General features: G+C 43.3%; 1 protein-coding gene across 2 annotated transcripts; it reads right to left on the bottom strand.

Annotated features, from left to right (window-relative positions):
* Positions 1-1,355: 1,355 nt before the first annotated feature.
* LOC308458247 (interleukin-31 receptor subunit alpha-like) lies at positions 1,356-12,672 on the bottom strand. Of its 2 annotated transcripts, none has more exons than XM_080973168.1 (6): positions 12,453-12,672; positions 9,596-9,684; positions 8,469-8,586; positions 6,137-6,348; positions 2,782-2,936; positions 1,356-1,582 (listed from the first exon to the last, which is right to left on the bottom strand). In XM_080973168.1, the coding sequence occupies exons 2-6, from the start codon at positions 9,663-9,665 to the stop codon at positions 1,412-1,414; spliced, it is 726 nt and encodes a 241-aa protein (XP_080829294.1). In that variant the 5' UTR covers positions 9,666-9,684; positions 12,453-12,672; the 3' UTR covers positions 1,356-1,411. The 2 variants fall into 2 exon arrangements, with proteins under 2 accessions (XP_080829294.1, XP_080829293.1); XM_080973167.1 differs by lacking the exon at positions 12,453-12,672 and adding an exon at positions 11,516-12,114.
* Between the last annotated feature and the right edge of the window lie 2,138 nt (positions 12,673-14,810).

The following is a 14,810-nucleotide window of genomic DNA, read 5'->3' as shown; positions in this document are numbered from 1 at the left end:
CTTCAGGCCCTGTGGGAATTATCCTATCAAGCAGGGGAAAGGTTGGTTCAGCTGGAGAAAGCTGCCTACAGTGTCAGTGGAACAGAGAGACCCTAACCCTACGGGAAAACAAAGGGTTTGGCTCAAAAGGAGCTTCTGTTTCGTGACAGGAGCCCTCTAGCTAACTGCAGGCAGCTGAAGTGCTGAGCCCGGCTGGGACAGCTACTAGTACAATGTTGGTGCAAGGTGAAGATGTGCCCAGAATTGTGCCTAACTGATATCAGTTTGCTGATTAATAGGCTGCCACCCGAGACGATTGTGGCAGTCGCAGTTATTATGGTCCTAAGCTTCCTCTACTGACTATATCCATCCAACTATCTGTAAGACCTGGGTACAGTGGTACCTCAGGTTACATACGCTTCAGGTTACAGACTCCACTAACCCAGAAATAGTGCTTCAGGTTAATAACTTTGCTTCAGGATGAGAACAGAAATCGGGCTCCGGCGCTGCGGTAGCAGCGGGAGGCCCCATTAGCTAAAGTGGTGCTTCAGGTTAAGAACAGTTTCAGGTTAAGTACGGACCTCTGGAACGAATTAAGTACTTAACCTGAGGTACCACTGTATTTGTCCTAGACAAAGTGACATATGCTGCTTTGTGTATAAAGACACTTGCTTGTTTGTAAAAAAGCCATCTCTTTGGTATGGTGTTCATCCCACATACACAAAGGCTAGGAAATCTGCCAGGCTGCTTTACTGTAAGTCTACACTTTTCTTTAATAAAGCATTAGAACTGATCATTCCAATGTTTTTGACATCCTTCTTTGGTATCCCTACACAAAACCACTCCCACGAACCCTCGTTTGGGCCTGTGGTTCAGAACAATATCCACAGGTTATATTGCAATAATGATATAGCTAGTAGATAAATGTATAGCAGTGTGAGATAGCCTCTCCTGAGAAATAGTACCATTTTTCTCTTCTCAGTACAAGTCACATGAGTTGTGAATGAACATCTGTGCCATTCCCAAATCCCAGTTATTATTTAGTAATTCCACTCAGTTCAGCTGGACCTTGGTTGAAGGACTAATAGTTATGCACAAGATATTACTAGATAGTGTCTGCCCAACCTCATAGAAGAGAATGCCACAACCTCCCTGTACGAAGTTTCATAGAAGATAAAAAGTTGGGTCACTTCTCCAGAACAGCCACCTAGGTCTTCCATTCATCCTAAATGAATATGGTTTTCACTCATCACACTTAAATAGGGTAGGCACTGGATTGTGAAATGTAAGACATACACACTGTTAGCATTCATTGTGGATCCCCTAGAGATGGAATGAGTCTTGGTTATATAATTTAGAAAAACAATTAACATGAATTATTTTTTGTTGTTTTTTTAGATCTGCCAATTTAAAACAGAAGCATCAAACTGTATCAGCATTTTTGTCCGCCTTGTTCTTTCGTTGTTCCCATTTTTTTGGTACTCCACTCACTCCAAAACTTCGAGTCATTATGAGCGCACCGAACGTCAACAGTATAGGTTGTACAATCCCACAGATTAGTGAGTTCAATTGTTGCGCTGTCTTCTTCCATGAAGTAATCTTTCTGGAAATTGGACAGAATAACAGTTTTCCTTCAAAGAACACAGCAAAAATCATAGGTGGCAAAATATAAATACTGTGGTCTCTCTTGCTATCACTTGCATCCATATTCTTACATTCCTCACCCCACACCCCAAGTGTGGCTCAGATGGTAAATTCTGCTTCCCCAAAACTGGCATGCATTCTTGGCTCCTTCAATAAAATAACTGCTTACCAAAAGACAGCGCGCGCACACACACACACACACACTTATGGCAAGTACATGGAGAATGGAGAATGTGGAAATGGAAAAGGTTCAGAAAAGGGCAACCCAATTTATTAAGTGGATGGAGAAACTCTCCTTTGAGGAAAAGTTAAAGCATTTGGCACTTCTTAGTTTAGATAAAAGGCAAATAAGAAGAGATGTGATGAAAGTGAATGTTCCAGCCAAAAGTTGGAAGATTCAAGACAGAGAAAAGGAAAGGGAAAGGGATAGGGATAGGGATAGGGAGAGGGGAGGGAAGGGTAGGAACTATGGAACTCGCTGCTACAGGCAGTATGTCTCAGAATATCTGTTGCTGTGATTCACAAGTAGGGAGGGTAGTGTGGCATTCAAGTTCTGTTTTGGGACTTCCCATAGGCTTCTGGTTGACGGACTACTCTGAGAAGGAGGATACTGGACTGGATGGGCCCCTTTGGCCTCATCCAGCAGAGCCCCTCTCATGTTCTTAGCTATTCTTACTCTTCTCACAAAAACTGACTTATCTGCCTTTCACGTGGAACTCCAAGAAGGACTTATTCACCAGGAATCAGAATAACAAAATGTCACAAAGGACCTGGGGATGTGGCAGCCATGCCCTTGACTGACTTTGAAGTTGTGAGACACCAGACAAAATAGGGGCACAATTGACAGGTTAAGAATACAGTCAGAATGTCACCTAGATAAGGATGAGCATCTACATTCCACTACCTCAGTAAACTACTAGCTGATACTACGAGGATCAGACTGAGAAGATGAGGCCAACATGGACAACAACAATAACCCCTGTGTGGTGGCCTTCCATGCTGTTTTTGAGATGAGTGTGGGAAGTGTTCTAACTGTGTGTGCAGAATGAGGCAAACAATTTTATGATAGAATACATAAAAAGATTCATTAGAGGTCTTGCCCACTGCCTGTAGTTATATGAGCTGGAAAAATTGCTACTCACTTACAATTCAACTTACCATGCCATTTTCCTTTATGGATTTATAACGAATTTGGCACCTCGTATTGTTCTCGGCACTTCGTGGCATTCGAGCTTTTTTCCAATGAACTCTTAGCTGTGGCGGCATCCCTGGAACTGCTTCTATTTTAGTTATCTGAGGAGGATCAGGCTTCACTGGAATTGAGAAAGAAAGCTCTCATGCTAACGATTTTACAACCAATCCTACCGGTAGCAGCAAGAGAAATTCTGCTGGAATGGAGAGTGGGGTAGGCTGCACGCTTGAATCCCATCGCAGAATTTATATTTCATTTCTAATCACAGCTATTAAAAGATAATTAAATTACTTCTGTTCGCTGGAGGGGGACTGATGAACCAGATCAATGTGATGCAACACCACTGCCACACTTGGAATTAAACCCAGCTGGGTTAGAGGCAGAGGCAGATTATTGTTGTTGTGCAACACTAGTGTTTTTATTGAACGTTTTTATGCATATTGCTTGCGGAGATGTTCAACAGGCAGTCTTGTAGCCGATTAGCTGTAATATATTGAAATGAATAAAATGAAGCAGGGGGATTGGAAGTGTTTTTACCTTTGCTATTAAGATTACGGTGTTCTCTATTTGTTGTGGTTTTAAGCAGTTTTAAAAGTTGTAAGCACTGAACTGTGGCTAATATAGGCAACACCTCATTTATGTGGGGTTTATGTTCTGGGCCTCTGCATCCGTCAGCAGAATGCACATAAATGGAGAGTCCTAGTGGCTTGCAAGGAGACTCTCTTCTGGCTCTGGGGAGGGTCTACTTGCGAGCCAGGAGGACTCTCCAGAGTGCTCCCCACTTCTGGGTTCCTGGCACCATGTGTGTGTGCGGTCACACAAAGATAGATCACACACAAATGGGGCGTTGCTTGTACATCTAATACAAATATTGCCTCTCTAGGGTCTGAGGCAAAGGTCTTCTACATCATTTGCTACCTGATCCTTCTACAGGAGATCTGAAGGATCAAGCCTGGGACCTGCATACCAAATACAGTGGTGCCTCGCAAGACGAAATTAATTCGTTCCGCAAGTCTCTTCGTCTTGCGAGTTTTTCGTCTTGCGATGCACGGTTTCCCATAGGAATGCATTGAAAATCAATTAATGCGTTCCTAGGGAAACCGCCTTCAGGCCAGGTCCGGGGACAGTCTGTCCCCGGACCTCTTCTGAAGTCTGGGGGGGGGGGGACAAGGGCTTTTCTTCCCACCCCCAGCATTTTAAAAAACCCCGGGACAGCGGAGGACTTCTCCGCTGTCCGGGCGATCTTAAAATGCTGGCGGGCGGCATTTTAAAATCACCCCGGGACAGCGGAGGACTTCTCCGCTGTCCGGGGCGATTTAAAAGCCCTCCGGGACAGGCAGGCAGGGGGGAGCAAAGACTTTCGCCCCCCGCCCGCCTTCAGAAGGTGTTCCCGCCCCGTCGCCCGGCTTCGGAGCACCGTTCCGAAGCCGGGCGGCGGCGGCAGGTGTTCCCTCCCCCCCCGCCCGCCTTCGGAGCACCGTTCCGAAGCCGGGCGGCGGCGGGAGGTGTTCCCTCCCCCCCGCCCGGCTTCGGAGCACCGTTCCGAAGCCGGGCGGCGGCGGGAGGTGTTCCCGCCCCGCCGCCCGGCTTCGGAGGAGCCTTCCGAAGCCCGGCGGCGGCGGGAAGTGTTCCCGCCCCACCGCCCGGCTTCGGAGGAGCCTTCCGAAGCCCGGCGGCGGCGGGAGGAGGTGTCCCCGCCCCGCCGCCAGGCTTCGGAGGAGGTCCGAGGACAGTGGGGAAGACCCGCTGCGCTTCCCCGCTGTCCCTGAGATTTCCCTATGGGCTGTCGTCTTGCGAAGCAAGCCCATAGGGAAATTCGTTTTGCGAAGCGCCTCCAAAACGGAAAACTCTTTCGTCTAGCGGGTTTTCCGTCTTGCGAGGCGTTCGTCTTGCGGGGTACCACTGTATGTACTCTGTCACCAATCTAATGACTTTCCAAGACAAAACCATTTGACCTTCAACAAGCTGATACTCTAGTGTAAGATGTGCCATCACAAAACGTCACTAACCCGTCTTGCGGGGTACCACTGTATGTACTCTGTCACCAATCTAATGACTTTCCAAGACAAAACCATTTGACCTTCAACAAGCTGATACTCTAGTGTAAGATGTGCCATCACAAAACGTCACTAACCAAAGCCAGAGTACATATTGAACCACTAATCCTAACAGCCATACAGGTATTGCAGTCACCATGAGTTCTGAGGCTGTCCAATCACAGAGATCTCAGCCATCTGTCATGGATGCTTTAGCAGAGTGTCCTGCGTTGTAGGGGGTTGGACTAGATAACCCTTGGGTCCCTTCCAACTCTAAGATTCTATGAATGTTGGAATTTCCCACTCATTCAAGTTGGGGGGTTGGAATTGGCTTGACACCTTGATTGCATAGCGGAAAACCTCATTAGTTTCCTGTGCCCTTCTACCTTCAGCCTCCCTCCTTGTATCCTACCCTCTAGCAGTTTTAAGAGCTGTTTGAAAGGCCTTATGCATACATCAGAGCTGGACTACAAAACAGTTGTTTAATTCAGGAAAAAAATAACCACGCCAAGTAGACATGAAAGTGACAAGTAGGCTTGTCTCCTTCAAAAGGCAACTGATTTGTACTGCTAAGGGAAGAAGCGAGATAATGTGGAAATGTAGCTATGCATTATATTATGGCACTACTTATGAGCCATATTGCAGGAAACTATGGACCACTTAGAAACAAAAAGCTGAATTTGTCCAAAGTGGTAATGCGTATAAAGGAAAGCATGGAAAGGTTTCCAAGAGATGAAGCTTTTCAAAATCCGCATAGGAATGTAGATTTATGCAAAATAGAATTCTTCAGCAGGGTGCTGTCAGTGTACCAGAGAGACTGGGCTGGTACCCTAAATGTTCCTGGTAACTTAAGAGTATTAAAGTATTAATGCCTGCTGCCTCCTTCTCAAAGCCTAGGAAGCTTCTGCTCTGCTTATGGAGGGAGATCCAATGCTCCAAGGGGGTCCAAGAGCCCTTCTACCATCTTCCCTAAGCCCACTCGGCTTTGGTAAGGAGGCAGCAGGGCTCCAGTATCCTGTCAGAGGCCTGGCAACTCCTTCCCAAAGCCCAGGAAGCTTCTTCCCAGCTTAGAAAGGGAGGCACAATGTTCATGCGCATGGCGTTGTCCTGTCCCAATCACACTTGGAAGCTGGCACCTTTGGCGCTAAATGTTATCCTACGGAAATGTTCACTGCATGCCACTGGAATTCTTTTATCTCTGCAGTAGCAAAAGATGTATTGCATAAGAACTGGTTGCTCAAACACAGTCTATGTTTCTCATATTTTAAATTGCTTATGAACTTACAAATTGTTGTAGAAATTATGCAAACAGGCTCTGAGGTTGCTTCCCCCAAGCTATTTCTTGCCGTCACCCGGACACGATATTCCCGAGCAGAAATTGGTTGATTGAATAATGTACACAAAGCACTTTTGGTTGAGCAGCTTAGTATCTTATCGCCTACTAATGTTGAAGCCCTTTTCATTGAGCAGTTTTCTTCCTCATTCGGTGCTAACATCCTGTTTGTGAAAAATGCAGGTGGTGGGAAGAAGAAGAAAATTAGTAAATATTTTTTGGGGAAGAAGTGGTTAAGAAGTTCACATTTAGAATCAAATCCAGGACTGAAATATGTTGAGCACAATTTAGAAAAGAACAGTAAAAGGTGAATTATGCTTTTAATAATGACAACCGAAAGTTGAGAACATTCAAGTGCCACAGATTTCAGCAGAAGAAATTTAAAGCATGGGTTTTCCTTCCCATAGAAATTAATAGGATGAAAATATCCTGCACCCAACCAAGATGCAATACGAGATTCTTGATTAAGATCTTACATGCGTATTTATTTTATTTTATTTTATTTTTAAAAATATCTTTGTATGCATTGGTAACCACACACAGCTACTTTGAAGATTTTTAAAAAGTGTTCTGGGACAGTAAGTTAAACTTTTTCCTCTCTTACCCCTCTCCCACAGAGCTATTAGTTCTACGGGTGAAAAATCAGATATGGGTGGGAGTTAATTTAGATCAAAGAAAGGGCAAAGGAGAAAATGATAAACTTGCTCTCCCAGTAGCCATCTAAGGCTGCTAACCTGAGAGAGGGCATGCTAAAAAAGAAAAAGAAAACAACCCCATGGGAGATCTACATCACAGATGTCCCATGTACCATCTGAAGTCTCGTTAGGCCTGGATCACCACCATAAAAGTGCCCAGCTGTATACCAGCCAGAAAACCCAACGTCCCTACCACTCACCCTGCTAAGGACATGGAGGTACCTTGTGCTTAGCAGCTGGAGCTGAGTATTGCCTCTTACTGCATCCTCCTGACCACATATCCCCAATTAAAAACAAAAATTATTATTTGCATTGTCAGTGAGGAAACACTGTGGATAGTAATAAAGTTCTAGGCTGGATATGGTCAAGGGTTTTTATAAGCAGTACAGGTGGCAAAGAGAGAAGCACAATTCCTTTTCCTATAGATATTAGTTAAGGCCATTGTCATTTGTCAAGCACATATGGCTGTTTTTGGAAGCATTATTTAAAAAAAACCAACAACCTCAGAACAAAAGCTGACTTTGAGATACACGTGGAACAAAATTATTTCTTTTCTACTCTGAAAAAAATGTTATTGCAGTGAATAGATATTGAAAAGAAGATGGCATACAGTGAATGCACATGGGTGAAGACTTTTTGTGGGCTGTATCCAACCTTTGTTATAATTACAGACCCATTGAATTTAATAGACATAAATGGATAGATATATGACACATATGAGTGCAAAGAGGGGCAGAAAGTAAAACTTTATGGTACAGGCCACCCCCAAGCCCTGCCAAGCTTGTGCATGGGATTCCAAGGGTCTTGGTCCTCACCCTGGGCTGTGCTCCTTTGGAGAATTGAATGTGTAGCAGAGAGTGTCATAGCTTTAATAAATATGATTTATTCACATATTAACACCAGAGTTTGGAAGGAAGGGAGTCCAGATCTGACAGCATGGTCATCTCAAGCAGGGTTTGTTTCCCTCAGCAGTGCAGCACTTGAGCCCAAGGCATCTCTTCCAGCCAGCCTTCAGCCAACCTGCCCAAGATGGATCTCAGTCTTTTTTTCTCACCATTCTTCTTCCCAGCACACCTTGCTCTTTTCCTGTCACCTCTCTCACACACAGTTACGCTGGCAACCTTTCTCTGCTCAGCCCAAGGATTCCTCTTAGATGGGCAGTCAACACTTTGCCATGTTAACAGTTTTGCTCTTCACTAGCTTGGCCAGGCTGATTGCATAAACCAGCATAGGAATTCTTTGTCTGACACAGTTCTGCAGCTTGTATTTTCATTCATATCCCAAATAATCAAAATCCTACCATTTATAGGGTTTAGGGCAGTCCCCACCCAAACTTCCAGCTATATATAGATAGCTGTTGTAGAGTTATTTATTAGCAGGTTGTATGGCTTTATTCCTCTTAATCTCACTGTATTTCTGAAAATTTAACAACCCTGGAATTCATTTTTGGATAAAATGCATTTTGTGTTCTGCCACAGACCCCATGGAAGCCATTTTGTACTGTGCCACAGGATACCTACAGCAACCACTTCATGACTGGTACCCACACTCCTTTATATAATATTGGTAGCCAAACTCTTAGCACTTACTGTTTAGTGAGAGTATAGACTGTTTCAGGGTCCCTTTCATATGTCCAGACGCAAGTAAGAGTTGAGCCACTTTTGTAATAAAATAAGCAGACAATAATTTCAGGAGGCTGTGGAGGAGCTGCGAGCAAGAAAGGAAAAACAACAGATTTCTCAGGCATTTGAATGACCAGTTTCGTTTGGTAAAAAGACTTTAAACTATTTGGCATCAGTAAAATCTTACAATTTATATCTTTTAAAATATTACACCCACAAGGATCCCATTCTGCGTAAATATTGTCAAAAAATTTCAAGTATCATCTTCATCTATTTTTAAAGAAAAATCATTTAGATCAGATATACTAACAGCAAAACACAAAACAACACAGTAGTGATGGAAAAATGAACAAAGAAGGGTTCTACCTCGTCCCTTTTACAGATTCATGTGTTGTCTGCCACCCCTCAGACTTGACATACACATTTTTTCTTTAAAAAGTAACTCTTATTAAAGATTTTCTTGGTTTACAAAAGTACGTGCATTGTCTCTTTTTTCAGGTTGTAAAGTCTTTTCTACAGATCAGTTACATTTGTTATGAGGCATTAGTGTTGAGTACAGTATAAGGTCGGGGAAGAAGTGGGGGGGAGGGTGATGGTGAAATTTATATTATTTTATTATAGTGTATGTGTGGGGTTTTGTGTCAGCATCAACTGGATAACATGTTTTAATTCCCCACATAGTTTTTCATAATATCGCATCTTGGACTTTTTGCCATTATACAATTACTGTGGAGCCAGTTTAGACTTCATACATTTGACAGCTTTCTTTGTGCCACTCAGGGCCAAACTAGACTCAGCACTAAACAAGTCAGTGTGTGTTTGCTTTTCGAAAAACAGATATGGTTTTGAACTGCAGCACACAAGGAACGCGGGTTTAACTTTTCCACCCCCAAACTGTGGTATCAACAGCTGGCCAAAAACAGGAAGTTCTCTTGTTTGGGATTTAGCCTAGTTAAATTAGATGCTTTGAACTGTATATATATAGATTGCCTGCCTTCATTCAAGTCATCAGGAGGAAGTTGATTTCAATAAAAAAAAATTCTGTAGGCTTAGGATTGCAATCTAATAATAAGTGCAGAAAAGGTTCAACTTACCTAGGGAACAGAATCCACAAGGCATGATTAAGATCCAAAGTGAGGCTTGGAAGATTTTATTTAGAATCATTGTGTGGGGGCAGAAAACGCTGTAACAAAATTAAGATTGTTTTCTCCATTCAGGTCAGGAGCATTCCTGTATTATAAGAGTACAGGCATCATCCCCCCCACCCACTTACATATGTTGCACTTGCGCATGACCACGAGTCTGCACCGTGGAAAGAAAGAAAGAAAGAAAGAAAGAAGGAAGGAAGGAAAGAAAGAAGGAAGGAAGGAATAGATAGATAGATCCATACCAGGAAATGGCAGGAGAGAGCTGGAGAGTCCTTGTGGTTTACAAGAAGACCCTCCCCAGAGCCCAAAGAAACACCAGTATGGGCGGGAGGAAGCCTTGAAAAGACCCAAGGTGCACTGAGGGCTTTGTTTAGGCTACCAGCCAGCAGTCAGCAGCCTCCAGCCAGAGACTCTAGATATTTTGGTCTGGATTGGAGAGAGGGTGGGGGAGAGAGCCTGGAGAACAGGGGGAAATAGGCATTTAGGGGCTTTTTTTAAAAGTGCCCCCCCCCCACTTTATGTGATTTCACTTATGCACATGGGGCCCCGGAATGTAACCCTTGCATAAGTGGTGGGTGGGATATGCATGGATACGCTGTAGTGAAATTAAGTTTTTTCTTCTCCAACAAGGTCAGAAATGCTCCTGTATTATATAGTATATATTTCTATCTGATGAGCAAACACTATAGTTTATAATGAAAATAAAATTGTTTGACATATCTTCCCTCAGCTACATTTCCAAAGGAACCAGAAACCATCATTCTACTATTACTTCACACATTTCAGAGTTGACTCCTGAAAATAGATTTCAGAGCTGAATTTTTTGTTGGTTTTTTTTTTTTTTTTTTTTTTTTTTTAGTCCTTTTGCTGTAACACAGAACTTGTGAAGCAGGCTTCCTATTTATTGGGGTCAAACGATTTAGAAAAAACCTGCAAACCACAAAGCAGTATTGCCACCATTATTGCCACTCCCCACAATCCCAGTGCTCCTAGCCAGTTTTTCAACAGTAATGCATGTATGTATAGTCTAGTCTAGTCTAGTCCCTGGGATCTTAGTGGTTATAATGGTTGTCCCCTCTCCTGTTGCTATTTAGCTGCCACATCCCATTGGACCCTCCTGCTCAGTTGGTAGAACTTGAGACTCTGAATCTCAGGTCATGGGTTTGAGCCCCACATTGGGCAAAACATTCCCACAAAGTTCCTGTTTGAACATAATATTACAGTTTAAAATAAGCTTTCTTTTTGCTCCCTCAGGAAGCACTGGGGCAAGAAAAAAGTCTCCTCTGCCAACACTGCCCTACATTTGGCACCAGCATGGATGCAGGAGTTGCCAGGAGGAGGCATACAACATGCCATCCTTAAGGACTCCACTCCAGATTTGTTAAATCCATTGTGGGGAATGGAAAAATCAGGTTGCTACCTCCGAGTATAGGATGGTATATAAATTCAATAAATAATGATAATATGTTTTTCAGCTCACTGTTAATTCATGAGTCAATTGCTTCCATTCTATGATGTTCACTATTTGTAGGAATAATGGAATCATAGAATTGTAGCGTTGGAAGGGATCCCGAGGTTCATCTAGTCCAATCCCCTGCAATGCAGGAATCTCAGCTAAAATGGCCATCCAAGCTCTGCTTAAGAACCTCCAAGGAAGGAGAGTCCACAACCTTCTGAGGGAGACTGCTCCGAAGTTGAACAACTCTTACTGTCAGAAAGGTTTTCCTGAAGTTTTGTCAAAATCTCCTTTCTTGTAACTTGTGGGATTTACATTTTTCTTTTCTTTTATACTATCTAATGCAAAAAACCCAACCCCTTAGAATTAAAGAATTCCCAATCCAGGATTAAAAACTGAATGAAGCTTACTTTTGGTTACTCCAGGCTTTGAGCATGACAATCATGAGGTGGTGAAAGGCATCCTTTTGTTGCTGTTGTTAAAAAATCAGGCACCAGGAACGCTTCACCTACTGCAAAGCTTCGAAAGACTTACCAGTAGAACCTGACCTACTATCTGCCTACTCCTGGTAGAAGCCAAATTCCAGTGTGGAACAGGCTGCCTACACATCCCCCCACCCCCAGGCAACTTTGCTTTTTTAAGGGTTGCCGGGAACTGAGATAAACTTCAGTGCCCAAAATTCTTAGGTGGGAAGTATGTTCTTCAAATGTACTTTAAAGGTATTGCACATCAAGTTGAGAGTTATTGAAAGATAAACAACATGCGCACGTGGGTCAGACCAAAGCCCTTTAAAGCTGCACCTGTCCAAAAGTTCTTAAAGATAATTTATGTCCTGTTTTGAGGGTCTGGGGTCAGGAATCCAAAGTTGTGAAGGACTAAATGGTGTTCTCTACCCAATGGATCTTTCAAGTCCTCGACTTGAACTGTTAATATCAACAGCACAAAGCTAACAAAAAACCCCGCTGAGTTTGGGCGTGAAAACAGCCTTTAAAAGGAAGGAAGGAAGGAAGGAAGGAAGGAAGGAAGGAAGGAAGGAAGGAAGGAAGGAATCTGGGGAAGTACAGGAGGTGGGGGTGGGAAGAAGTGTACGATGACGGAGAATGGGAGAATGAAAAAGCAAATGTGGCGCTTGAAGCCAAAGGACTCTTGATGGCATAAGCTGAGTAAGAAGCTGCCCTTGTGCAATAAAAGATGCAGGAAAGAAAGGGAAGCGAGAGGAGCATCTTTTCGGTTGCAACAACTGCCTAGAAGCAAGGCGGGGAAGTGTCAGTTAAGCCAGGGAAAGGAGTGTGTGAAGAGGGGAAATCTTGGGGCTCAGTCCACTCACTGCTCCTGGGGCTCCCCTACCTCCTCAAGCTACAGCAGCCTGCCACGTGGTCTCTGCCAGAGCCTGAGGCCGAGCTTTATATGTCTTCCCCGCCCACCATGTTCCTTCTCTCCCTCTGGGCGGGCCTCATCGGCCTCCAAACTGGGAGAATAATTGTGGAGACTTCCAGTTCTAACCCACGCAGAGCACGGCTGAAATGATTGAAAAGCATTAAAAATGTACTCAATGAACTGAGGTTCTGCTCCCCACCCCCCTCGTAATGTCCTTTTTTCGGGGAGATGAAAAGATGGGCTAGAATGCATTGCGACTAAAAGTGTAGCTACTTAAGGAGGGAGGAACACCACCACATGCGCAGACGTGGAATTATTTTTAGTTATAAAGTAAGAGTTGTGCCCATCACTTCAGACAAAATGGAGTGGAAGGCCACGTAGGCTGAACTCGTAACTACAGAGGACATTAATTCTTGGTGGACTTATGACGTTGCCTTCACGTTTTGGGAGTTTATAAAAACATTAATTGCATAGCCTTGTTTTGTTTTTGGTGAATGTGCCTCTGTTGTATTATATGTCTATTTTTAAATATGCTGTGAAGACTTTTCCCCTAATAAACTGTCGTCTAAAGAGGTGAACGATGCGACTGAGGCGTAATTTACGGCTTTTTTCTGGCATGTTCTTTCAGAGAGAAATTCATCCATAACAAAATTGCTACGTTGCTTCTTGTGAAAAGAGTCCTGAAAGTCCTTCTTGTGAAAATCCCAAGGGCTAGCCTTACTATTAGGCCAAGCGAGGCAACCACAGGACACATGAAAGGACCTCAGATTCTTAGTTATTATTGTATTTTTACTATGAGGGGAAAGACAGTTGTCTTTTGCACCAGCCTGAAATAATAATAAGTGTGAAGAGCCGTATCTGCCCATTTTTTTAGAGCAGAAAGCAGTTCATTTCTTTATAAAGAGATGCTTTTCAGAGACCGGGCGCTGCTCAACTAAGAACTTAAAATATATTATTGTGTGAGAAATTTATATTCCAGAATGCCAACTTGAATAAAATATTGTGTGTGGGTGGGGAGGCCCAACCCCACGTAATCAAGCACAAGACATGGCACATGAACCCCATCTGAATGGCAATGCCTATCAACTTTTAGCTGGTGGCCCCCTCACATATTTCAGCTGGGGTGAAGGGACCTCGGCCCCCCTATGGTTACTTTGTTAGTTTTCTCTTATTTTAGTACTTTCTGAATAGGTTCTGAAGGGCTATTTTAGGTAGTTCTTACAACTTTCATAATGGCCCTCACAATAGTATTGGGGTGCATAAAATGACTAATAGATATGAAGTAAGTTGCTATGCAATTTACAGGCTTGCACAAGCATCTTACATGAGGTTAACATTTGTTCATTCCACCGAGATTTGCGCTCATGAAAACTTCAGTGTTGACTGTGTTAATTGTATGGATGCTTTGCTGCAATTCAGGAAAGCAAGCTGTATTTCCTTGAGAGCAAGGGAAAACAGAAGGAATTCATTTGTTTGCTTCTGTATTTTTAAAATGAGCAATCGTACCTTAGCTTGCAGTGTTTCCTGTAAGAACCTTGGATGGTAAAAATGTTTCCCCAAGATACCAACTAAACTGCATAATTTCAGGGAAAGATCCTAGACATGACTACATGCAACCAAGCAGAATTCTAGAGTTCATTTAAAGACTATAGGAAAGGCCAGGTGGTTGAGTAGGAGTGTTTGGTGCTGCTCTCTGAAGGCACTTGAACAGCACCTGCTCCCCTATAAATTAAAGTGGGGAAATGATTTGGGCCAAGAAATACCAACAGCCGTCTGGTGAGGAATCATGGCGGGCTAGAAGTTCCCTGTTGACAGCTCATCAGCAGAGATAATTATGTGGTGATTAATGATAGCCAAGCCATAAATCTTGGTTATCACATTATCTCTGGAGAAAAGGGCTGCTTTTCCATGGCAGGGACTGAGAAACTTTCCAGGGACCCATACGTAGGGCGGTGAGTGACCAACAGCGGAAGAAAAACAATTTGTCTAAATGCTACATGCTAGTCCTAGGGTTCTTCCAAATGTTAAAAAAGAACTTAATCCAATTTATTATTATAGCAACAGTTGCAACTCATTCATTTGGGGGGGGGGTTACTGCAAAATGCAACTATTGACACATCATTCTGCTTTATTTGTGTAACTAGTTTTATGAGTATCAAAGAAAAATGGGTGAACATCAAGAACTGAACTTAACTTCAGCTTATAGCCACTCTGACCATTACTGAATTTCAAGCAAGTTTCTTTTCTGACATCCTCAATCATGGTCAGAGTGTTTGCTGCTGAAAGTGTCACCAATGCACTTTCAGGCTGTACTTACGTATTTTTCAT

This window comes from Podarcis pityusensis (genome assembly GCF_964106645.2).
Source record: "Podarcis pityusensis genome assembly, chromosome: 11".
In the NCBI taxonomy this organism is placed as follows: Eukaryota; Metazoa; Chordata; class Lepidosauria; order Squamata; family Lacertidae; genus Podarcis; species Podarcis pityusensis.
This window is presented reverse-complemented; position numbering and strand designations above follow the sequence as displayed.